A 26,327-nucleotide genomic window follows, 5' to 3' on the forward strand; every position below is an offset into this window, starting at 1 on the left:
TGATGATATTCACCGAACCCCTTGTATCAATAAAAGTTCGATGAATAGTGTAATTAGTGATTACCACCTGGATCAACGCATCATCGTGAGGGATTTCCACTCCCTCCAAGTCACTGGGCTGAAGCTGATCTCGGGCCCTTCAACCTTCTCCCTGTTGCATCCCACCATGTGGATCTCCAGCCGTCGTGCGTACGACTTCCTGGCTCTGTTGGAGTCGTCGCCGGTCGGCCCACCGGCAATCATGCCTATCTCCCCTAGGATGCGTTGTTCCTATTTTTTTCTTCCCGAGTGGATGGTCTTTTTCGCTCAGCCGATACTCGGGAGGGGTTTGAGTCATCCCTCCGCTGATGTTGGTGGTGTCGCTCGGGCTCCCTTCTTTCATCCTTTCGCCGCCCCATCGATCGATGCCTCTGTCGTCGATCGGGAGAAGGAGATTGGCGATGGTATCCTCTTGGGGCCAGTCGGCTGACGATTGGTATCAGACCGCGGTAATCACACGTGTTGTGGGTCGCCGACTGATGGAAAGAACAGAACATCGACATCCACAACTTGCCTTTTGCTGTCTTCGGCCAATCGGAAGCAACATGCTGCACGACATGTGCCCTGGTCTCGTGGTGTGGTCGTGCTCCCTCGACCCCTTGGGTGACAGATGGCTGCTTGACGATCGGCGCTCAATCGGATCCGAGGGTTCGGTCGGCACCTACTTCCTTCTGGCCGCTTGGGCTTCTTCCACGTTTATATACTTGTTGACCTTCTTGAGCATGTAGTCAAAGTCCCTGGGTGGCTTCCTGATGAACGATCGGAAAAAATCTCCCTCAACGAGCCCCTGGGTGAAGGCGTTCATCATTGTCTCGGACGAGACCGAGAGGATGTCCATGTCCACTCGATTGAAATGCTGTATGTATGCTCGGAGCGCTTCCTTGGGCCCTTGCTTTAGGGCAAAGAGACTAACGTTCGTCTTCTAATAGCGTCGACTGTTGACGAAATGATGCTGGAATGCGGCTCGGAAATCTTTGAAGCTTCATATTGAGTTGTCCGGCAATCTTTTGAACTAATGCTGCGCTGATCCAGAGAGAGTAGTGAAGAAGACTGGGCACTTAACTCTGTCTGTATACTGGTGCAGCGTGGCTTCATTATCGAACTGATCCATGTGATCATCCGGATCGATCGATCTGTTGTATGTCCCGATCGCCAGTGGGGTATAATGTTTGGGCAGAGGGTCTTTTAAGATCTCATCAGAGAATTGTCAGTTGATCCGTTCGGAAGACGCGTTGTTTCGGGGCGCCTTGCCTTTTCATGCATCTGTTAACGTTCCGCAAGTGAACGGATACGTCGTCAGTAATAAAGAAAGATATTGTATCCACAGGGACTGGTATAAGCACTAAAGATATCTCAACATGAATTAGCTAAACAACTAATCAATTGATTTATGAAAACTAGTGCAACTATGAAAAGTAAAGAATAGAGATAAAAGAATAGAAACGAGAATAAGGGCTATGATAAAGGATGCTCTAGGAGTTTCAGTTTCTTTGTAATGTCATTCAATGTAGGTGAACTATCAAATCGTATTCCTCAATTGTCCATCATTTGTAGAAGGTTACCGGTTCTCTCTTGTAATAGACAAACGACCTAGGACTGAAATCTATACCTAAATGTGATCAATTAGGAATGATTCCTATGTTGTCTTTACACGGGCTTGCTTGTCACATGTGCCCCTCGAAAAATCAATATAAAAATTCATTACTTCTCATTACTTCTCAACCTCATCAAGATATGAAAGATTAATGCATCCAATCTATCCGACCCCCTTGAATGCCCTTATTTCACCCTCAAGATGATCCCTCAATCATCCTTACACGGGCTTGTCTATCACGAACGCCCCTCGAATAATCGAGTGAGGAATCACCTCTACAAGATCCACAAGATACCCAAACATTCAATCAAGTATGGTAATTAAAATCAATCACAACAATCCACACAAGATCAAATAGATACAAACAAGGTAAAATCATATAAATAGGAAATTGGCAAATCCACAAGAGTTTACATCAAATTCACATTACAAATACTTCCTCCATCCTAGAACAAGAAAAGAAATCCAAAGACAAGAAGAATACAAGAATCTTGATCCCAAATCCAAGAAGATAAAGGGAAGAAAAGCTTATCTACGATGAAGAACCGTCTTCGGATCCAATCCTCGTTCCCGGAGTCGATTCGTTGAAGATCCGCCCTTAGATTGCCGGGAAATCCCTCCAAGAACGGTGAGGAATTGCCCAAATCTCGCCCTCTCCCCAAAAGGGAGAAATTTCCTTTTCAAATGAGGAAAAAACCCTTATATAGAGCTGGGGTTTGGGAACCACACGGACCCAAGACACGGCCGTGTGAAGCTCACACAGCCTGGTCCATTCCCTTCACTGCCCAGGTGACACGGTCGTGTGATGTTCACACGGCCGTGGCATGCTCTGCCACTTCCCCCTTGCACGACCGTGTAAGTCTACACGGTCAGCTCTGCCTATGGCTTTGGAACTCCTGCACGGCCGTGTCTGGGACACGGCCAGGGCTTGTTTGACTTTTGGTTAAATTGCACGGCCGTGTAGATCTACACGGCCATGTATTACTTTGGCTCTGGTCTGATGGCACGGTCGTGTGGTTGATAACCATGATTTTACTGCATTATTTTGATTCATTTATGCATGGTTTTGATGTTGGTTTCATAGTTTAAATCATGGTTACATTACATTTTTGTGCATTGCATAGATTTTGAACTTAATTGCAAATTATATTATTTTTGGTGTTATTTGCTAATATTTGATTCTTATTTTGTAGGCATCAAAGGACCTTAGATTTGGATCTATTTGGACCGGAATTGGGCTCGAATCGGAGTTCAAAAGACAAGATCAAGCTTTGGGTCGATTTGGGCCGTTTATCAAGAATAGGACAGATCTGAACCATCCGTTAAAGATCTGGCCGATCCAACCTAATGGGGAGCAGATCTAAGCCATTGATGAAGATCCAGAAGTTTTGATCCAGATCTGAGTTCATCCAACCATTGATCCAGCCGGATTAATCTGGGTCGTTCATTGAAGATCGGCAGATCTGGGCCATCCAGTGATGATCTGATCGATCCGACCTAAGGGAGGGTAGATCCAGACCCTAGATCAACATCAGTACCTTCGGATCAGATTTTGGGCAAGCTTTCATCGTTGATTTAGCTCTAAATTAATCCCAGCCGTCGGTTCAGATCTGGGACAGATTCAAAACACAGAAGCTACAGTGTTTTCCAGTGTCGATTCCTCCTCCGCGCACAGCGTCCCGGCGCGCGACTTCCAGCGGATTTCGGCCCCGATTCTTCCAACAATCAATCTATCAAGCTTCAACTTCATTGTAGAGCTTCACGGCAGCTCATCCCGATCATCTGGAGCCTCCGGCGGGTGTTCCCTCCGGCGAATTCTGCGTTTCTGTCCTTCTCTGTTCCCGCGCCGATTTGGAGGTGGTCTTCCAATCGGCGACTCCGATTCCCATCAGCGACGTTCGGCGGTGGTCCTCCGACGTTCCTGAGCTCCATCCGACATCACACCAACATTCATAGCATCATTCCAGATTCAGAGTTGGGAGGTTGTAGAAATCCAGATTTTCGGCCATTCTTGGGGTTTTGGGTTATTTTAGCTCGCCGGGGGTGGTCCGTCGGTGTAGCTGAGCATTCCTTGAGCTGATACGCTGCTGAAGTTCTCCACTGAGGTCCAAAGTTGGGTGGTCTCAACTTTGGCACTCTTGTGTGACGGCAAGAGTGTGAAACTTGTATGGATTGGTTGTGAGTTGGATTGGTTAGGATTTATTTCGTTTTGTTATTGTTTTTACATCTTAGAACAGATTCATTTGATGTTTTTTTATGATTTTAGCAAGTAATTTAGTATTTCATTACCTTGTTAAAGCTTAGTTTAAGTTTTATTTGATGCTTGGTTAATTGTTTAGTGTTTGAGTTTTAAGTTAGGGTTTACATTTTGCTTTAGATCAGATTTAATTTGATATTTGCTATTTCAATCTTAGTTTAAGTGTGTGTTAATAATTTAATCACAACGTAGAGTGACAATACGTTTGTGTTTGATTATTGGCACACAAGTAGATTTCATTTATGCATTAGAATAATCTTTTTATTTGTTGTGCTTTCATTTGTTAGATTTAGATTCAAAGCATTAAACCCCCAACTCCATTTTTATATCGAAAACCCCAAAAAATAGGAATAAAAGACAATCCTAAATTACATTCTACCGTTGGTTCCTCGGATCGATCCTGGGCTCGTTACTACAATGTTATTGTGAAATTAAGGGGTTCAGTGAAATATTAAATTGTTAATTTGATAAGCCCAATCGTGACACGCAGTAAATAATATGCTTATCAGTGGTCTACACGGCCAAAGTCTTCTTCTTCTCTGGAGATGTGATACGGCTATGTCATAGCCGTGTGGTTCTCACACACCCCTTGTCATGGCCCTTGCACACCCCTTGTCATGAACCTTGTCATAGCTCTAAATGGTTATATTTCATTTCAGCATCTTTTACACCATCAAGATGGGGTTTTCTTTAGTTGAAGCCTTCATCAAAGTTGTATATCTTGAAGTTATCTACAAATTGGTATAAAGAACAACCCAAAACTCCAACCGAGCACAAAGTTATGACCATTTTACTTTTGGTCTGCAGTGCTGAAAGTTCCACACGGCCTTCGCACGACCATGTGACATTCACACAGCCTCAACACACCCCCAACACGCCCTCAACACACCCCCAACATGGCCTCCACACGGCCATGTGGTCTCCACATGGCTAGAACCTGCAAGGACTTAGTTTTTGCATGCCCGTGACACTCTGGAAGCTCTAGACTTCATTCAAGCTCCGTTTTTGCTCCAAATCACGTCCTATCAATCAAAACAAGAAAAGAGCATATCTCCGAACAAAATATAATGGAAGTATGACATTATAAAGAAATAGGGTGCAATAAATATAAATTATGCTAATGAAATACAAGTAGATGTGCGTCAAGACATGTATAAAAGTGTATATAATCTATGCACATCAGCATCCTAAACGGGAGCATCATCCGAAGACGATCCCCGTTCTTGATTTGTCTGGGCTATCTCCGAGGTGGTTTGGAACAAGGTATGATGAAAGGGGATCGACGCGGGCAGCGCTTCCCCATGTGTGTCGGTCGGCCTTCGATTCTTCCCCCATACGGAGATTTGCTCTGCTGGATCTTTTGGTCTCGCTCGTTCGTTGACTGCCGATGTTGCAAGTGTTGGAACCCCAAGGTTGTTTTGGTGTGATCAACAAGTTAAGTTAGGTCCTGCGTTGTTTTTAACCTTGTGTCTAAGTGTGCAGGAGCTTAGGAGCACAGGTACTCGAGCGGAAGACGCAGCTAGCGAGAAGGACGGCACGCGGTGCGTCCGAGGGACGAGGCGCTGCGGAAGAGTACACCGGCAGACGAGAAGGAAGTGCGCGCGATGCATAGGGACAAGAAGCCGGAGCGGAAGATTGCTCGAGAAGGCCGAAGATGGGTTCGGGTGAGCCCTATTTCGGATGGTCGAGATCACCTAATCAAGCGGATCCGGAGCGGAAGACCCGGACCGAGGCGAGGGACCGGAGAAGTGGGTCCGGACAAAAGTCAACCACATTGACTTTTGGTCCGGGCACCCGAATCCCGAGCCTGAATTTGACCAAGATCGCGTTTGACCATGATCCATTGTGAGGGGATAAAACTTTATCCCCAGCGCCGAGCCCTCCAGGCGCCCGACCAAGGCTATAAATATAGCCTTGGTCCGAGCTTTTCAATTAAAAAATTGTAACAACACTTGTGTGCTTCCACTGCTTTGATTAGCTTCATTCTTTTTGTGCCTACACTGCTGTAAACGAGGCTTCTCCGCCTGAAGGAGTTCTTAGTGCAACCATCTTCCTTGGATTAACAACCTCCCCAGTTGTAACCAAGTCAAATCCGGTGCCTCGTTTTTATGCTTTATTTTCTGCTTAATCTATTTTTCAAGTGTTAGCTTAATTGTCCGAGAAAGGGTTGTGTTTTATCAGGGCTATTCAACCCCCCTTCTAGCCGGCCCAACGGTCCTATAAGTGGTATCAGAGCCGAGACGTTTCAAGAGGACTAACCGCCGAACGAAGCAACGAGATGGCCGGATCTAACATTCACCCGCCAAAATTCGAGGGGGACTTTGCAAGCTGGAAGAAGCACATGGAGGTATTTTTCGGTACCGATTTTGATTTATTATTAATAATGGAACTCGGTTTTGAAGCTCCCAAGGGCAAAACAAAAAGTCAATGGATAAAGAAAGAGCAGGCCGAGTACGTGGCAAACAAGAAAGCAGAATTCCATCTGCTAACCGTACTTCCTCCACAAGAAGTCAACCGTGTCGGCACCTACAATTCGGCAAAGGAGCTTTGGGAGAAGTTCCTTATATTACACGAAGGAACATCCGAAGCCAAGCTTGCGAGACGGGACTTACTTCGCAACCAGCTCACCAACCTCCGTTTTGAAGAAGGTGAAACAATTGCACATCTACACTCGAGGATACAGGAGCTCATCACCGGACTTTCGAATCTCAGAGAAGAGGTAAGTAACCGAGATTCGCTCAGGTACGCTTTAAATTCCTTCCCTAGAAATTCAAAATGGGCATCATTAGTAGATGCCTTTTACATTTCAAAGGACTTAGAAAAAATTTCATTAGAAGAATTTTTTTCAACATTTGAAGTGCATGAGTCAAGATGTGCAGGAATAAGAGAGCCAAAGAACAACGTCGCCCTCAAAGCTTCGAGAGACGAACCTGAATCGGAATCTTCTCTCGACGACGAGGAAATGGTAATGATGGTAAGACGATTTAAGAAGTTATATAATTCTAGAAAAACTAACCATCCACAGGGTAGAAAGAAAAGAACGATCCGCTGCTACCATTGCGACGAAGAAGGGCATGTCAAGGACAACTGCCCCAAGCTGAAGAACAAAGACAAGGAAAAGGGTAAGAAGTCTATCCAAAAACGAAAGGCCCTGAAGGCGACGTGGGACGATACGTCGTCCGAATCGGAAGTCGAAGCATTCTCCGGACTTGCACTGATGGCGAGTCATCAAGACGACGACTGTGATTCAAGCTCTTCCGAAATGAGCATCGAGAGCATCGATGAAGGGGGAGACACGTCGGAAGAAAGCAGCAGCTCAGGAGGAGAAACGGACAACGAGATCGACAAGGTAAGTCAGGTACGATCTCTTCCTCCCGATAAAATGTTTAAGTTTGTTAAACTTTTAACAAAAGATTGCTGCAAATTAGAAAGTGAAAATAAAAATTTAAAAGTAATTCTAGCTAAGTCTTGTCCCTTAGAAGAATTAGATAAATTAAAACTAGCAAATGAAAAATTGAAACTTGAAAATGATGATTTGAAAATTCAAGTAGACAACTTGAAAAACCATGCATGTTCATCTAAAACCAATGTTAGAAGATTTAATAATTTAAATTGGTACTTTAAATATCACCCTGGACAAATTAGGAACATTTCAAGAAAATATGTTCCTAAAAACTTTTTAGTTAATCCAGTAAGTTGGAACTTATATTGGGTTCCTAAATCATGCTTAAATTAATTTTAAAATTAAAATTTGCGCTTTAAGTGAGAAAATTAAACAAAGAATTTCTTTATGAGGCTTTGTCTAAGGAAGTGGTTGTTGTTCCAATAACCAAGAAGGCCTAGTGCCTCGCCACGACCTGGAAGCCAAAATATTGAAATAAATGTTTAATTAATTTACTAATGAAGCATTAATACAAGAATTAATTAGTGCTTGAAAAAGGTTATTCAAAACATTTTATTTCAAATTAAAAATTTACTTGCTTAGAATCTCTTTATTCTCAAAAATCATTTTTTTTTTTGTTAAGAATCTTTTTAAACAAGAAATCTCAGCTTAAATTACTTAGAAAAACTTTATAAATTTCTTAAAAACTTAGAAATTTATTGAAATATTTTTTAAGTCTTTTACCCTTAGATTATTTTTTATGGAACCCCATTTTTATTGTGATCAAAGGGGGAGAAGGGAAAGTATAAGTCTAGGGGGAGGTAGAAAAAATTGTAAATTAAAATTTGAAATTTTAATTTTTTCTATCATGTTACATATTATTGCAATTAATTTCATATCTATTGTTGACCCTAGCTTAACTTGGGTTGATCACACCAAAAAGGGGGAGATTGTTGGAACCCCAAGGTTGTTTTGGTGTGATCAACAAGTTAAGTTAGGTCCTTGTGTCTAAGTGTGCAGGAGCTTAGGAGCACAGGTACTCGAGCGGAAGACGCAGCTAGCGAGAAGGACGGCACGCGGTGCGTCCGAGGGACGAGGCGCTGCGGAAGAGTACACCGGCAGACGAGAAGGAAGTGCGCGCGATGGTTCCGAGGTACGAAAGCCGGAGCGGAAGATTGCTCGGGGAGCAAGAGACGCAGCTAGCGCGAAGGTCGGCACGGGGTGCGATCGAGGGACGAAGTCTGCGGATGAGTACGCTGGTGGACGAGAAGGGACACGCGGCAATTCCGAGGGACGAGAAGCCGGAGGGAAGCATGCTCGAGAAGACCGGAAGATGGGTTCGGGTGAGCCCTATTCCGGATGTCAGAGATCACCCAATCAAGCGGATCCGGAGCAGAAGACCCGGACCGAGACGGGGACTTAACGGAGAAGTGGTCCCGAACAAAAAGTCAACTGCAGTTGACTTTTTGCTCCGGGGCGCCCGGAACCAATCCGGGCGCCAAGATCGCGATTTACGCTATTCGCACTGGGGATAAACTTTATCCCCTGCCGAGCCCTTCAGGCGCCACCAAGGCTATAAATATAGCCTTGGTCCAGAAGCTTTTCATCAGTTAAAAAAATTGTAACAACACTTGTGTGCTTCCACTGCTTTGATTAGCTTCATTCTTTTTGTGCCTACACTGCTGTAAACGAGGCTTCTCCGCCTGAAGGAGTTCTTAGTGCAACCATCTTCCTTGGATTAACAACCTCCCCGGTTGTAACCAAGTCAAATCCGGTGTCTCGTTTTTATGCTTTATTTTCTGCTTAATCTATTTTTCAAGTATTAGCTTAATTGTCCGAGAAAGGGTTGTGTTTTATTCAGGGCTATTCAACCCCCCTTCTAGCCGGCCCAACGGTCCTATAGCAAGTTGCGGCGCTTGTCGATTGACCAACGCTTGTTGTTGTTGTTGCTCGATTATTTTCGCCGCACTCGCTTGAACAAGCATCTCAAGCTCTTCTTGGGTGAGCGTCACGGTGGTGAGTCGTCCAGCGTCCTCCATCTTCTTGGCTCGGATTCAGGTGACGTTCCCATAGACAGCGCCAAATATGATCCTGTCTAAAAGTCAAAGAGACGGAAAGCTGGGGATGTGTCGCTCACGCTGACCTCCTGTGGACTCCGTGTGGACCTGCAACACAGACTACGTTAGTGTTGAGCCAGAGAAGAGGTCCCCGACATTGTCCCTCCGACACTCAAGTCAGTTACCGACGATGAAGTAGAAAGCGGAGCAACAAGAAGACTATAGCATACCTCCATCGATGCTTGGACCCCCCTGTATATAGAGTTCTAGTAACGCGTGTGCACGCTTCCCAAGGCAAGCATGCTTTCTAAGCTTTCCCTAAAAAGACTTGTTAGTAAAGTGTCTCTGACACAGTACCTTAACAGACTGAGGATATCTCTGAAGTGATAGTGAAAGCTTCCACCGTGTGATCTTTTGGCAACCCATGCCTGGTGTCGGCGGCACCAACTCCCAAAAAGATATCACTGGATATCATCTGGAGTGTACTGCTGGGCCGAGCGGGTTGGCCACTCGGTCGTCCTTCCGCCGCCCTGATGTCCCGTCTAGTCGGCCAAAACCTTGTTGTTCCTCAATGTGTCTGTTCGACAGAAGGTCCACTTTGTTATTGCCGAGGCTTGTTGTCAGGCCGAGCGAGGTAGTCGCTCGGCCGAAGCCTGTCGCTATGCCGAGCGGGATAGTCGCTCGGCTGAAGTTGAACTCTGCACACATCGATCTCTGTTGTCTGACCAAGCGGGGTAGCCACTTGGCTCGGCTTCTGCACATTGTCTTGAGCGTTGGTTGTTTGATTGCTCCCCGTGTCGAAGGAAACGGCGGGTCGGAGCCTTCTTCCCAGCCAGGGCATGCTTCGCCTGACCGGTTGATGTCATATGTGTGTTGACCGCCTTAACTTTGACCTCCTCTGACCTCCACCGTGGCAGCGGAGTGGGGCCCTTCATCATCACCGCATCACATAGCATTAGCGTTATTGTAGTATGTACGACTAATCGCTACAACATATAGTAGTTATAGTTATTACAAGTAGTACGCTAGGTTATGGTACTGTCAAGTTGTCACACAGGTACCCGCGGTTTAATTCTCAATTATGACATCTTTGTAGAGATTTTTTCTCCAAATAAAACATGCAATTACATGATATTAGATTTTTGGACCGTCCACCGTGAGCACTTCTCCATATACCTAAGCCGCCAATAGAAAATTTCTATGAGGTCAGTCACCCCATGTTGGGTGTTAAAATTTTTTAATATAATAATATTTTATGTGTAGTAATTTTAATTAAAATGATTATAGTTAATTTTTTTATATTATAATAGCTAAGAACCTTGGAGTAAGGAGTACTTGAAATACAAAACATTTGACGATGTGCCATTTTAATTTTTTTTTAAAATGTCCTTTTGATCATTTATATACTTTAAAAACCTTATTGATTTTTACCTTATAATTTATCAAATAATCTTTAGTAAAATAAATAAAGTTTTTAACCACCTCCATCTTGGATGGTCAGCTATAACTAACTTTAATATTTTTATATTAAATGATTCTTTATCAAAATTATTTAAATTAAACAAAATTATTTTAATTTATTTAAAACTAATTTAATATTATTATAACAGTCAGGATCATAATTGTTACAATAATAAAAATTATCATAATAAATTTTGATAAAGAATATTTAAACATGATGTTATTGTAGCATTTATGATGGCGGATGTAGAGAATACACACATCCGCCATGTGTATGTGTATTATGATGGTCTCCCAAGCCAGCCCAGTAATTGAGTTGGGCCGATAATATGCCTTTATCTCTGGTATAATGATCAAAAGATCGATTTTCAAAAATTAAAAATTTATCTCATCATACCTTTAATATCTCTGTATTTATATATACCTCCTTTTATATATATAAAACCGATATTAGGAGACGTTAATATAACGGATCTATATTTTTTTTTTAATTCATAAATAAATACATAAAGAGGACAAAAAAATATCTATGAAATACTCAAACAATGGACAGTGATCATCAGAAGAAGATTGAATTGACTGCCCTGGTTTTAACTTTTACAAAACACTCAGCCAAAAGAGCTGTGGTGCAATCACACAAAAGCCTTCATTTAATTCTGCTCAAGTTACCTCTACAAAATCTCACCAATCCCCCCTCAATCAAAGAACATCCAAATGGCCATTCTAAAACCCTAACACCTCATTTTCATGGATATAGTTTATGCACCAGTAGTTGTCTTCAAGCTTCCCTTAATCATGGCATCCAGTACTGCTGCAAAATACAACAAACATACATATATATAAATATATATTTACCATCAGTAACTACAGATATAGTAAAGTTTCATCATTATGAACAGGTGAAATGATCCTAGAAGACAGGGTGGGCAGCATTGGTGCGTCACTATCTGTTCTTGATAGAGCCACACAAAAGTTTGAAGCTCGGAGAGCCCTGAATTAACTGGCGAGTGCTTTTCGTTGATGGCGAAGTCAATTGAGCAGGCAGGCTGGGGACCGGCCCCTATTGAAGTTTTTTTTTTTTTTAATATTCATGAAGTGGCGTCTGATCTTGGCCATGAAAGTGATAAGGAATCAAAATGTCTCTCTCGGCAAGCAAACAACATCAGGATTTTTTTTATTGCAGTTGATGCAGTTTCATGCTTGAATCGTGATGATGTTTCAGCAAAATTTACAGACTTGCTGTGGATGTATTTGAGTTTGAATGGAGATAATGTAATATTCAATCTAGTTTCATGATCAAAGGAGTTCTAGGAGAGGGCGGTCTCCTCGCCGGAGGAGTCTCGTGGCCGGAAAAGCCCGAGAAGGGAAGAAAACGGCACATGATCATCTCCGGCGAAAACACTGATGCACCAGTAACGCGAAACGACGGGAAGGGATCTTACCTGTCCGACGAGATGTCCGAGGCGCCGGCGGTCTTCCTCGTCGCCGCAGCTCTCCACGATGCAGTTGTCGAAGATGTGGGTGGTCTTGGGGTTGGGGCCGTGCGAGATCACGCAGGTGTAGTCCTCAGACCGCTCCATCTCGCTGACCGAAATGCTCCGGGGCGAGAAGGTTTCCCGCGCCGGGGCTTCGGTCCCCAGGGACGACCTCAGGGCGGGGGAGAACAAGGCCAATTTGGAGTCCTTGTTCTTGACGCCGAACTCGATGGGCGAGGCAGGCAACTCCATGGGAGGAGGGGGAACCTGGACCTTCAACTGCGACCCGAACACGATCATCCTCCTCCGCGGTGGAGCGTCCGAAGACTCCTCGAGCTTATCGTCGTCGGCGAGAGCGTCGAGAATGCCGAGGCCCGTCGGCTCCGAACCGCCATTTTCGAAAGACGGCTTCTTGGGCTTAGGCCTGTCGGAGACGGAGAGGGCGCCCAAGGAACAGAGGTGCTTGGTCTCGAGAATGGAGGTAGGGCTCATGGATGACTCGTGGTCTGAGAATCCCTTGCAGGAGAAGCTCCTGAAGAGCCTCGGAGAAGGGAAGAGGGACAAAGGCGAGGGCTTGCTTTGGATGCTTCCGCCATTAACAGAAAAAGAAGAAGAGGAAGATTGCTTCTCAGACATCAAGCTTCCTTGTTTCCTAGCAACTGGCCTCGATTTCTTCCTCAGCATAATAATCTCTTGTTCCTGAAACAGAAACAAGACCAGAAAAATCATGCAAGAAACCGAAACGGAAATGATTCTTCTGCCCTTTTTATACAAGAACCAAAAATAAATAGAAAAATATCCAAAAACAGAAAGATTGTTCCAGACCTGGCCGTCCTCAGTTCGTCAGCGAACACCTCCAACGCAGAACCAGCAAGAACCCTAAAAATCCGATCTTGAAGTAGGAAAACACACACACACAAAAAGGACGAGCCTTTGCTGCAAGAAGGAGCTACAGAGCCGGTCGCTCTTCTTAAAAACAGGTAGGGGAGCGCGGCGGTGAGGTGCGACTCGGGATCACGCAGCCATGACACAACAAAGAAGAAGAGGAGAAGAGAAGAGAAAAGGCTTGAGGATTGCAACAATGACCATTTCTGGCAACATCAGACTACTTTTATAGCTTTTTGTTTTTCTACTCTGCCTTATCTCTTTACTTTTTTTTTTCCCCGTTCCTTCCCTGTTCTTCTTTCGTTTTTGTTTTTGGCTGGCCTACTGTTTCTGTGACAATTACTCGTGAAAGAGAGGGAGAGAGAGAGGAATAATTAGGGAGAGAGGGAGAGAGGACTAGGAGGATGGCACTGAGCGTTTAATCTGTGGCGAGTACGGCGGGGTTAAATTTTCGCTGTGGAGACGAGTACGGATGAACAGGGGTGGCTCAGGCGTTCAGGGAGCGAGGGAACAGAGCAGGGGAAGGGTTTTGTCTTCGCTTGATTGATGAGCCATTATTTGTTACAGAAGTTTCAAGGATAATGATGATTTAAATTTTGTTGTTTTCTTTTTCAATTTTTCCCAAAAAAAAATATATCGTAAAATTGAAGGTCTTATTTAGAATTTAGAATTAAAAAAAATATAGTAATCATTAAATAACTGGTATAATAATTTTTAATTTACTAGAGTGATTTTCATTAAATTGATAAAAAAAAAGATATAAAATTATATCTTTGACAAAGTTGAATAAATTTATTTTAACATATAGGAAATTCTCTACTTAATGTAGTAATGTTGGAATTAAGAATGATTACGGATTGGATTGGTTCAATTATTGAGATAAAAAATTATTCGACCTTATTAGATATTAGGAACTACATTTGACCCTATATCCGATAGTTCTTATCTATCAGATATCCGACGAATTATTAATTATTTGGATATCCGACCTTATATTCAATGAAATATAAAATATAAATAAAAAAATAAAATATTTTAAAATTATAATAGACATTATTCATTATAGGTTATAACAGTTAATCGGAAATAGTTACTATAATATGTAGCAATTTATCGGCAGTAGCTACCACAACATGTAGCAGTTTATCAACAGTAGTTGCTACAAGTGGGGGTGATTATCGATCGGATTGGTTCGATTATTGAGATAAAAGACTATCCGACCCTATTAGATAAGATAATGTAATATCAAAATCCTACATTCGGACCTATATCTGATGGATTTTTTTTTCGATTCGATTCGAATATGTATAAATAGGTTGATCAATTTAATGAGTTGACTGCTCATCCTTAGTTGGAATAAAAATTGGATATGAGAAATGTCAAAAGAATAGTTTTAATTTAATTGTATATATATTTTTAAATAATATTAAAGTAAAATTTTAAAATATTTTTGACTAAAAAAAAAGTCCATCGTGCTAAAATAGTATTGGCCAAAATTTCAAGTTATGATAAATAATTTTTATGAAGGTGCTAATTTTTGTCCAATATGGTTGTATTCTTTATTTTTTTGTCATCTTCTGGGAGGATAGGAATTAGGAATTCCAACAGCTATTGATATTAAACACCTCTATTATTATTATTTTTTTTTTTTTTTTGAGTAATTAAAGATTTGACGTTTGGGGTACTTTGCCTGGTGAACCTTTTTAAATCACCTTACCTGTTTACCATTTACCACGAGACAAAGCCAAAATAAGAGGGGGGCTTGTTGGCATTTCCACCTACATTCAATTCTGTACATTTTAGGACAATCTAATTTTCCAATAAAAAAAATCATTATCTGTTTTCGTATCAAAATAATCTCAAATTTTATTTTATTTTATTTTCACACAATTTCAAAAATTCTACATTGTTTTTAGGAGTTATAATTTGAGAACAGTTTTTTAAAAAGGCAAAAGTGAAAAGTGAAAAGTGAAAAGTGAAAAGTGAAAAGTGAAAAGGAGTTTTTTTTTTCCAAATCACTAAAGAAGAGTCTTCCTTTAATTTCCTTTTAATAAAAGATAAAATTACCCCACTCTCCTTTAATATTATTTAACGCTATCATGTTCCATCTAAATCTTAAGTCAACTGGGCACATTATAACATATACGATTTTATAGTCACTGGACTTTCATACTGCAGTAATTAGGATTTTATAACTATTAAAATATGCCTAATCGATTTATAAATTAAATAAAAAATTTACACAAAGATAATAGTAGTGATACGTACTAAACGATAATTAAATAATTATACCTGATAAATTTAATTAATCTTATTAATTATCTCTAAATGTGATCAGTTTAATCCTATGAAAAAATTTTCATCTGTCATTAGGGTAAATCATGAATCGTGCGCAACAATCAACCTAAAATTTCAATATCCTTTGATTGCACGTCGCATTTGGAAAAATAATTTCTATAAATATATCCTAATTAGAGACCAAACTATAAATATTTAGATGATAATCTATATTCTATGGTAACATCATAACTCAGGGACATAAAAAAAATCCATATAATAGCATGAGACATCCTTATGATTTGGAAAACAAGTCTTGATTTTTGCCCTTTTAAAAAAATATATCGTGATGAGTAGATATTTAAATACTCATATTTAAGTGTATTGAAATGAATAATCTAGAGTTGATAAGAAAGACCGCCTATTTCAATGGACGGCTGAGATTCCAGATCCTCGACTCGATGCGTCCCCATCCCACCGTACTTTCGCGTGTCTCCTCTCGCAAAACCACTGCCTAGTCTTACTTGCACCTGGAAGTGGAGAATCCTGGCGCTCCATTTGAGTCGAGTCGCATCTGAGCGTACGCGTGTCCACCCTCTCGAACTTAGTTCCGCTGCGAAGACCACTACACCACAGAACTAACGCCTCGCGTCAGAACTGGACACGCGGCAAACGTGAAACCATTTAATAAAATATAAGCAACTCTCCATCTACAACGAGTTTAATTAGATTATAACCTTTTGTTCTATTTAATTTAATGGGAAAAGACCTAATTGGTTTTGTGTGTTGGGCACAATTATGATTTGGTCGCTGGCCTCAATTATTGGTAGTATTGGAATTGAATTTTTTTATTAAAATAATAAATTTAACTTCTAGGAATTGGCATCCTAATGTTTAAACTAATAATAATAATAATAATAATAATCTTATCCTTTTATTACAAATTTAAGTTTTTTTAATTAATTTGATGAAGTTTAAAATAAAATTATGTTAATATTTTATTTGATTGTTTTTTATATAAAAATATGTATTATTATGATTCTTTTTAATCTCATATTTTATAATTGACATTGTGAGCAGAAAATTTTTTATAAATATTTTAGGTCGTCAACGTTAAAAAGTATATTTTTCTCAAACTTTTGATTAAGATCAAATATAATATCTATTCTTATTAATTTAATATTTAATATAAAAAATTAAATTAATTTTTATGATAAAAAAGTTTAGTATTGATTTATATATATTTATGTATTATATTATACCTATAATATATGTCCGTGATGACTAGTATTTTATTATTTTTCTAAGGTGTGTAACTTAACTATTTAGATTATCTAACAAGTTTTTGACACAAAATACAATCTATTTATGATATGGTATGTTAAGATAAAATATCATTAAACTCCTAATGGGTTAAGGGTGGGTGCTAATGGTTAATTATTTTAATAATAGTTTTTAAGAAATAATAAATTCATATGATTTTCCTGTGGACTCTTGGAAATGAAAAAATAATAACTTGAAAAGGAATATAATTATTTTTTTTTGAATTGATTGATATGTTTAGGAGAATATTTTAATTAAATAGTTTTAAAAAATTCCAAAAAATCTATTTACTCGATGAGAAATAAATACGAAGACTAAACAAAACGTATAAATGATTTTATCATTCTTTTTCCCATTTGAAATAAATCATAAGTATATTTTTTAGTTTTCATGTGTGACTAGTTGATTAGAAAATGACAAATATATTATAATAAAATAAATAATTAATTTTTAATGAGTATATATTCTCAGAGGAAAAAATTCTTTTTATCATCCAATAATTTACAGTTGATTATAAATTGACCCTATAATTTATCTTTTTTCATATAATTTAAAGATGAATTATCAAAGACGTCTAAAATAAATGTAATCTATCATAATTATATTTTTAATGATATTTTTCATTAAAAATAAATAAAAAAGATTTGTCATTGTCAATTATAATTTGCTTGAGGTTTGACAAGCCAAGTGATGACTTCATCGAGTGATCATTTCCAAGTGGAGCTTTTTTAATGATAGTTTAGTCTTCAGGATTAGGTGAGTTACGATGACAACATAAAGCAATATAAAGTAATTAATGCTTTAATTTAAATCAAACAACAGGAAGAAGCTTTCAATATTTAATAAAATAAAATAGATAAATCTCACTTTTTAATTGAGCACTTGTGTGTTTAGTTTCTAATTTTTTTAAATTCATTTTTTATAATAATAATAATAATAATACTAATAATAAATCAACAGTAAAAATACAATGGACTAGCTATTTGATATTTTTTCCCCTTAAAATGTAATAAAAGGTGGACCACCCCAATGATTTTATATGGTTGGTTTCATGATTATTTATGAGGAGATAAATTAAAAATATATAATTGATCATTACACGAAAGATATTTTTTCAATTTTATCAAAATTAGATCCCTTATCTATTACACTAATATTTACTCATAGTAACCAATTCAATCATGCCCGATCATAATATTTTTTTCATCTGCATTCAAGAACTAAAATGATAAAGTCACTCTCTATCTCAGATCAAAAGTTTGTTACCTATTGGATTGGATTGGAATGTAGTTAATAAAGTATTAAATCCAAAAATTAAGAAAAAAAATAAAGCTAGCAAATCCCGTAATTTGATCAATATAATCATGCTTAAGAGTAAAGTATAACTTTAAATGGTGTGATCATTATAAGCTTTTGATACACTTGTGCTGCCTCAATGATTTCATGCTAACAATGATAATAATAATAATGATAAAAAAGTGGGAAGGAATCAAAGTTTTTTTTTTTTTTTTTTTTTTTTTGTCCTTTTCACTTTGATTAACACAATTTAATTAATTAAATTGGCCCCATGATGATATGTAATTGTGGTCATAATAAGAAATCAATACTTGGACGTCAACATGGTCCACTAGAATGATTGATTGCTTTTGCTTAGTGCATAATTATATAAAACAATAAAAAGCACTAAATTTGATAATTAGTTGTTGAATAAATTGGGATGAAATAATTTGAAATAGGACTCTCCATGTCAATGTCATGAATGTTTTTTTTTTTATTTTAAATATATAAGCATTATTTTAAATTAGTCACATCATTCATGTGTATTTATATGCTTATTTTATATGTTTTTTTCTCAAATATGTGGTGGTCAAAAGTGACACATTTATATTTTGTCAAATATTTCTAGATAAAAAATTATTATTTTATTTTTAAATATAGACAATAATATAATAAAAGATTTAGTTTAATAATAGAGTAGAATCTATTTATTGGGATAAATTTTTTGATTGTTATTATTGTTAATGAATTAATTCCCTTTCAATGATGTTTAAGAATTGTTAAGGTGAATCAATTACTAATTTGACGTCTTCATCTATATTAACCTTAAATTTACCTAATTAACTTTGGAAGGCACTTAATCCTTTAAACACTCCATTTAAGGAAATAGGAGAAGCTTGTTGTGTTGCTTGAGCTATACATAAAATTTAAAGAATCCAAGCAAGTGGATGCAATTTATATGATTCAATTCAGCTGTTAAAATCATGAGAGATTTGTTGTTGTCATTTTTGATTTTTTTTCTTTATTGTTTTTTATTTCAAAATAAATAATATAATTTTTTGCTCTTTTGTCTTTCATGATTTGCTTATATGCAAAGAAGAATTTAAGGTTAGTCTAGTCGATTGATCTTTGTTACAATTGAATATAAATCATGAGAAAGATGATGGATCAAAAACCATAATATTATCACCATAAATTAGTTACCAATACTTAAAAATTGATCTAGAACGAAGATTGTTTATGTATTGTAAAACTCAAGGTGCATTAGTTAATCCACGCAAGGATTATACATTTGTTAGGACCCGTACGAGCTAGAAAAGGGGTAGCTCTGATCGCTTCTCATCTTGATCTCGTGCTCGTCATTTAAATGTGCAGCAGAAATTTGAATTAATATCGACGCTGCATGCACAATTCCAAGATTTTCTTTGTATCCGCCTCTTAGACGATTAATCCAAGGTCTACTCCTAGTGATCTTCTTTCACTATAAATTTCTCCTTTTTGGATTCCTTCCACATGTAAAGAAGTCTTTTACAACATGTTCTTATAATAATACAATAAGTGAATATAAAAACAGCTGAAATTGAAAATGACTTTACAACAAGCAACTTACATTAGATGCTTTCTTGTTAATTCGAAATGTCTCTTGTTGATCTGGAAATATACCAACACTTTGTCTCAGAATCTCTAAGAACCAACATGGAGAATCATCTTCAAAATCCTCTTTATAAGGTTACTATTCATGTTGATTTTTACTTAGCAATCGATTACTATACTTCACCAATCGATTGTCATCAAATATGACTATTTAAACCTATAAAACTACTCTTTTTAACCTTACCAACCAATTGATTGATTGCCCACAGTTGAACTGGGTAATCAATTTAGAAGTATTCAGTTCGCTGCTACAATATCACTAATTGATTGTTGGAACTCATCAAATTATTGGTACTGGCGCAACAAACCCTAAACTCAATTATTATAGGAAACACTAAAGTTAGTGTAGCGGCTAATACTCTGTTTCAACCTTACAGAAGCTGAATTCTCATCTTGTTCAATATCCAATTGATCTCAATCTACTAGGACTTTATTTGTCCAACATCCGATCAATCCTTGATCTATTAGGACTTTATCGTTGTTTAGCATCCAATCAATCTTGACTTGCTAGACTTCTTTATTGCCTAGCATCCGGTCAACTTTGACCTGTCGGGAATTCACATCTCATGCCAATTCCCTGTTGGACTTCCGATCGTCAAGTGTCCTATCAATTGTGATCCACTTGGACTTTCTTCTTATGTCAATTCCATGTTGGACTTCTGACCGCCAAGTGTTCAGTTAATTGTGATTCACTTAGACTTTCTATCTTGTGTTAACTCCATATTGGACTTCCGATTACCAAGTGTTTGTCAACCATGACTCACTTGGACTTTTTCATCTTTAAGTATCCGGTCAACCTTAACCTACTTGACTTTTTCTCAACCAATTAACATATTGATCGATTATCAAATATCCAATTAATCTTGACCTATTTGACATCTCAATCAACTAACATATTGATCAAATATCAAAACCTTAACTCGAGTCGAGCTTGGTAAAATTAGTAAATCTTGACTAGGGTTGATTACACCCGTAATTCTAACACACAAATGTAAATATATATTAAAAATGAACTTAAATAAATATGGAATATTATAAAGATCTCCTAAAATAACGTTGGCCCATAGAATCTTACAAAATCATGGCACACCCGATCAAAGTGAAATAATATCATGATATCTGGAAGTGTCAAAATAAATCATTATATTAAATTTATATGTATATTTTTTTTACAAAAGAAGTCTCATTTTAAAATTTGATACGTGAACAAGAATTTGAATGATGTTTGTTAATTAGACAACAAAAGTAAAGAAAGACCAAGGGGACGGAAGGACTGCCATTTAGGACACTAAATATATTTTTTGCTTAATACTTGTCAAAATTGTGATATATATAGATGAATAACGTTTAAGAGTTTTTTTAATAAAAATAATGATCAAATAGTAATTAAATTTATCAAGGTTAGTACAGTGAAAATAATAAAGTAATTTAATTAATTCAGACCAGTAAGATAAAGATAGTATCAATTTAAGTAGATAAATTGATTAATCAAATTATAATATAGACATACAATAGTTTAAAAATATTGATTCTTATTTTCAATTTCTCCTAAGTGGAGAAATCTTTATATAAAAAGAATTTAAAAATTAAGTACAATATAAAGTTAAGGCAAACACTTAAACAAATAGAAATCGTTACTTTAGGTGTTGTCGTTAGGAAATGAAGCACGTGTCACAGTGTGTTAAAGCATCCTCAATGGGGTATAAAATATAATGTCCATTTAACACCTCCTCTCCATTGTGAGTGGACATTATAATGTCCACTCACAAGAGAGAGGAGAGAGGGTGTTCAAAGGTTTGAACACCTTTGAACACCCTCTCTCTTAATTTTTTAATATTTTATTTTTCTTTTTTAAATTATAAATTTTTTAATATTATTTAAAAAATTAATAAAAGGGATGAATAAGTGGATGATGGGGTCCAAAAATAATGAGTGTTAATGTTAAAAGGGATGTGAGTGAAAGAAATATGTTGTTATAATGAGTATGTGACAGTAGACCTCATATTTTTTGATGAGGTGGTGGATATTATAACAAATTAGCGTTGCGGATGCTCTTATAGCACAGAAAGTGAATAGAGTACTCAGAGCACTAGACAGAACTAGATGATTGAGAAAATGATGAATTGAAAGCTCTCTCTGAAGCCCTTTATATAGTACTTTCCCAATCGCCTAGAGCTATCTCGGTCACCTATACAGGTGATGATATGAGTGTAACTTCTATCTGTAAAATAATGTTAACTTCGCTTCCCGATCGCCTGTGTACCGCCCAGTCGTCTGGGCAGGGATCAAATTCCATCTTGACCATCATCGTTGGGTTGCTAATAACATTATCTCTCCACTTGAACACCCTCCCCCCCCCTCCCCCAATCCCTTCATCGAGAGTGATTACTAGTCAGTCGTCTGAACTTCATTCGGTTGCTTGGAACCTTCTAGAATGTTTTCCTGTAATTATTACACGTAATGAGTATGATAAAAAAAATATTAAGGAGGCACTTGGTATACATTCGACAATAAAAATGGTAACGAGTTTTGATTGAGGGGTTCATGGTAATGAGAATGAATGCTGGATTGATGGCGCTTAGTATAGATACTGGAATTGGTATTATTCTTTGCTTGGTTTACCTTAAATTATAGAATGAGAATCAGTTAAAATTTTTATTTTACCCTTATAAGTAAAATACAAAAATAATCATATAGATTCATGAATAGAACCTTTTTATAAAAAAACACAATATAGTGAGTATTTTTCCAACATACAAAATACATAATAGAACACAATAATTATCTTCAAAATAAACCATCGTCACATATTAAAAAATTCTGTCAATAGTTTTACATAATCAAAATATCTACCAAGATAATAAAAACAATGAAAGTCACTCCATATCAAATACTTCATTTTCCCAATTGTTAAACATTTGAAGTGCTAAATTATTCCTAAATGCAGTCTACTGATTAGTTGGGGAAACTATCCGTATGCAGTCTGTTTCAGTCTCATGTTCATTGTCATCATCTTCACTTTGTTCATCTTCATTTGGGATACATTCCTGAGGATCATGGCTCATAAATTTAAGGATCAAGTTATAAAGCAAACAATAAGCAATGATTATTGGAAAAAATGAAGGGGAAGCTAAGATTTTCCAATAACCATTCAATAATCCAAAACACCTCTTAATAATATTCCTAGCTCTAGATTACTTCATGTTAAAATATACTTTGGCTATCTCAGGATGACGATCTTCCCAGACTCACTGTCTCATGACTTCGTTTAAAAAGGAGATTCATCGTTCAATTTTTTTTTCTGATGTGCCAACATGTAGACAAATAAGACTACAATTTCATCAATGGTAGCATTTTTATGACTTTTAAACCACTAATATCTTGTACCATATCACAGAATATCTTGAATGTTCTCCTATCCATTCGAAGTTTATTAATATTTATTTCATCGTTCTCTTTTGTAAGGCTGAACATCTATTCCACACACGCAATCTGTTTGTTCTCCTTAACTTTTATTTGACAAATCATACTTCGACAATATGCAAGTATTGCAATTTGATAAAGTACGACAACCAAATAAATCATGATCATTCCATACATATTCCACAAAGTGTATATTAATCTATATCTTCTATGGTTAAACAGTGGTTGTGTCATGTTTATCTATATCACATAACAATCAATGGCAAATTAAACACAATTTCAAAATCAGAAGTCATTCACTTAGGAAAATTCATAATTCCAAAAAACTATTTGGATAAAAATATTTTCTTATAGATTGCAGTTTCTTTCGATGACAACAACTTTGGTTGGGAAGAGGAAGAGAAGGGGAAGGGGGGGGAGAAAGCACGGGAGGAGGAAGGGGGAGAAGCAGCTTTGATGGCAATAGCTTCGGTTGGGAGGAGGAAGCTTTGGTGGTAGCAGCTTTAGTTGGGAGGAGGAAGCTTTGGTTGGCAGTAACTTCAGTTGGAGGAGGAAGAGAAGGGGAAGGGGGGAGAAGAAAGGGAAGAGGAGGAATGGGGAGAAGCAACTTCGATGGCTAGGAGGAGGAGGAGAAATAGGTGTCGAGAAGAAGGGGGGAGAAGAAAGGGGGCGCGACCAATTGGAAGAGAAGAAAGAGGAGGAGGAGGAGAAACAGAAGGAGAAGAATGCAGGAGGCTCGGACGGGTGGGGAAGAAGAGGGGCGGAGAAGACGCTCGTGCAGAGAAGAGACTCGGGTGGAGAAGAGGCTCGGACGGCTTGGGGCTAGGTTGTCCAAAAAAAAAAGAGAGGATGGAATGGGGAGGAATGAGTTTAATGATAACCTAGGGGGAGGGAGGGTTATGAAATCAGGGGTATCAAACCCTTAATTTGATTCTAATTCCTGTCTACTAAGAACCAGGAATGGGAATGAAATAGATTTCATTCCCATTCCAATCTCCTAAACCCTCCTACCAAGGACCCCCTAAGTTACTCACACTTATTTAACTAGATTAACACGTGTAGTTTTGTTTTGCCAAGCAATTAGCACCCAACTGATTCCACACATTTAGACTTGTGCCAAGGAGTTATCCTCTAGCTGATTCTACACACTTAGACTTGAGTCATCTAGCATCCAACTAGGAATTTATCTTGTCAAATTTTAATCACTTGGACTTTGATTCATTTAGCCTCCAGCTAAGAATTTGTCTGTCAAGCCTTACTTACTTTGACTTTGATTCACCTAGCCTTCAACTAAGAATTTGTCTGTTAAGTCTTAATCACTTGAACTTTGATTCACCTTGTCTCTAGCTAGGAATTTGTATGCTTGATCCCAACCAAGACTTAGCTCATGCCTAGATCCACTAGGATTTGATCACTGGCTCATTTACAACCAAGACTTTAACACCTATCAAGTATTCTGTACCTGCAAACTTGACACAACTAGTTAGATCACAACTAACCTAACTTTAACCTTATTCATTTATTAAAATCTAGGGTTATATGTTTTACACCCTACACCAACATGTTGGTGCAATTATCCCTGAGTCAATGTTAACCAGTTTAACTCAAACTTGAGTTTTGATGTTTGACAATATATGGAGATTACAGATACAATTATCCATTAGAGAGAATGTTGGTGCATGTCTCCTCTGGTCAAAGGTTGACTAGTTTGAAGTAAGAGAATAGTCAAGTAAGAAATAGAAAGGTGCTGAAGTGATTACATTAATCGCTTCAGTTGTGATAGGCGATTAAGCAAGAAAGCTTAATCGCTTATGACCGTTCTCACGATCGAACATAAGGGTGCGTAATCGCTTAGGGTAAGCGATTAAGCACGACTTAAGCGATTAGACTAATCACTTAAGGTTGAAAATATAGTCATTCTGCATGTTCTAAGTAGGTTGCTAACGTGGTAATAGCTTAAGATTTACTCAAGAAATTCAGACAACCAAGGCAACCCTAGAAAAGATTTTTTTCGTGACCGTTCTCTATAACAACACTCAATGCCAATTCTTAGGAGTTCTTGGAGCTTAGTGCCATTATATTTTTATCTACTAAGAGGTAGATTCGAGCAACAAGAAGAGAGCAAGCCAATATTTCATTATTGTAATCTTGTGTAAGATTTCATTATATTTATTCTTGTTCTTCTTGGCATATTTCATGTTGTGAGCTTGTATGAGGTTTCTCCGCCTCTGGATTATTTCCGAGAAGAAGTTTTTTCATAGTGTATGTATGAGAGAGAGCCAGATCCTTGGATTAGTCATCTCAAGGAAGTGGATACTAATTAAATCCTTATGTTAGCATTAGAGAATTCTTCACTTATAATTCATCTTCATTGAAGCGAGCGAGCTATTCACCCCCTAGCTCCCATTGGTCCCAACAAGTGGTATCAGAGCGAGGTTCCAACAAGTGGTATCAAAGCGAGGTTCTTGATTTTCAAAAATCGAAGCTTGACTATATGAATGGTGGAGGTGCTCAAGTATTAAATCCGTGTCTATCTTGAAAATCCATTTTGAAGTTGAGCTCTCTAAATGAAATCTTTGACTTTTAACTTTAGGGCTTCAACTTTTTTTTTCTTCCTCTAGCTCGTTACCCTTTCTTGATGATGGATATAGAGCAATAGTTTGCTCTAATGGAGGGGTTTCAAGCTCCAAGTGATAGCGAAGGCAAACTCATCAAGAGAAGTAAATGGAGTGAGGAACAAATCCAAATATGTGAGGCCAATGACAAAGTGATCAAATTATTGGTCAATTTATTGTCAAGTAATATTTTGAGTCAAATTTGAGATTGTGAAGATGTTAAGGAGATATGGAGCAGATTGGTGAAGCTCCATGAAGATCCATCCTCAATGGAGTGCAACGACAAAGGTAAAGAGGGAAATTCTTTGTTTTATGTGCATGAGAATTTGGAGGTTGAGAGATGCTCAACATCCAAGGATGAAGAAAGTTAAGAGGCATCCACCTCAAAAATTGAGAGGGAGTGTAGATCATCAATGCCGGATTAAGAAGAAGCCTCTACATTCAAATCGAATGAAGATTGTGCCACCTTTATACGTCAAGAAAGATCAAATGGAGGATCTTGTGTCACCCCTATATGTGAAGGTATAAAAATTTCAAGTTGTAATAATAAAAATCATATTATTTGCTTTGAGTGTAGGGGAAAAGGACATTACAAGAGTAAGTATCCT

The 26,327-nt window shown here is 37.8% G+C and overlaps 1 protein-coding gene across 3 annotated transcripts; it reads right to left on the reverse strand.

Moving 5' to 3' along the window:
• Window positions 1–11,343: 11,343 nt before the first annotated feature.
• On the reverse strand, window positions 11,344–13,540 carry LOC121969298 (FCS-Like Zinc finger 8-like). 3 transcript variants are annotated; one of them, XM_042519335.1, is made up of 3 exons: window positions 13,091–13,503; window positions 12,233–12,964; window positions 11,344–11,598 (listed from the first exon to the last, which is right to left on the reverse strand). In XM_042519335.1, the coding sequence occupies exons 2-3, from the start codon at window positions 12,947–12,949 to the stop codon at window positions 11,584–11,586; spliced, it is 732 nt and encodes a 243-aa protein (XP_042375269.1). In that variant the 5' UTR covers window positions 12,950–12,964; window positions 13,091–13,503; the 3' UTR covers window positions 11,344–11,583. The 3 variants fall into 3 exon arrangements, with proteins under 3 accessions (XP_042375269.1, XP_042375260.1, XP_042375252.1); XM_042519326.1 differs by having other exon boundaries at window positions 11,344–11,601; window positions 13,091–13,461; XM_042519318.1 differs by lacking the exon at window positions 11,344–11,598 and having other exon boundaries at window positions 11,838–12,964; window positions 13,091–13,540.
• Window positions 13,541–26,327: the final 12,787 nt, after the last annotated feature.

The sequence above is a fragment of the Zingiber officinale genome, chromosome 1B (assembly GCF_018446385.1).
Source record: "Zingiber officinale cultivar Zhangliang chromosome 1B, Zo_v1.1, whole genome shotgun sequence".
In the NCBI taxonomy this organism is placed as follows: Eukaryota; Viridiplantae; Streptophyta; class Magnoliopsida; order Zingiberales; family Zingiberaceae; genus Zingiber; species Zingiber officinale.

Coding starts and splice junctions, on each gene's coding strand:
- LOC121969298 (XM_042519318.1), bottom strand. CDS start 12,949: ATGCTGAGGAAGAAATCGAGGCCAGTTGCTAGGAAACAAGGAAGCTTG.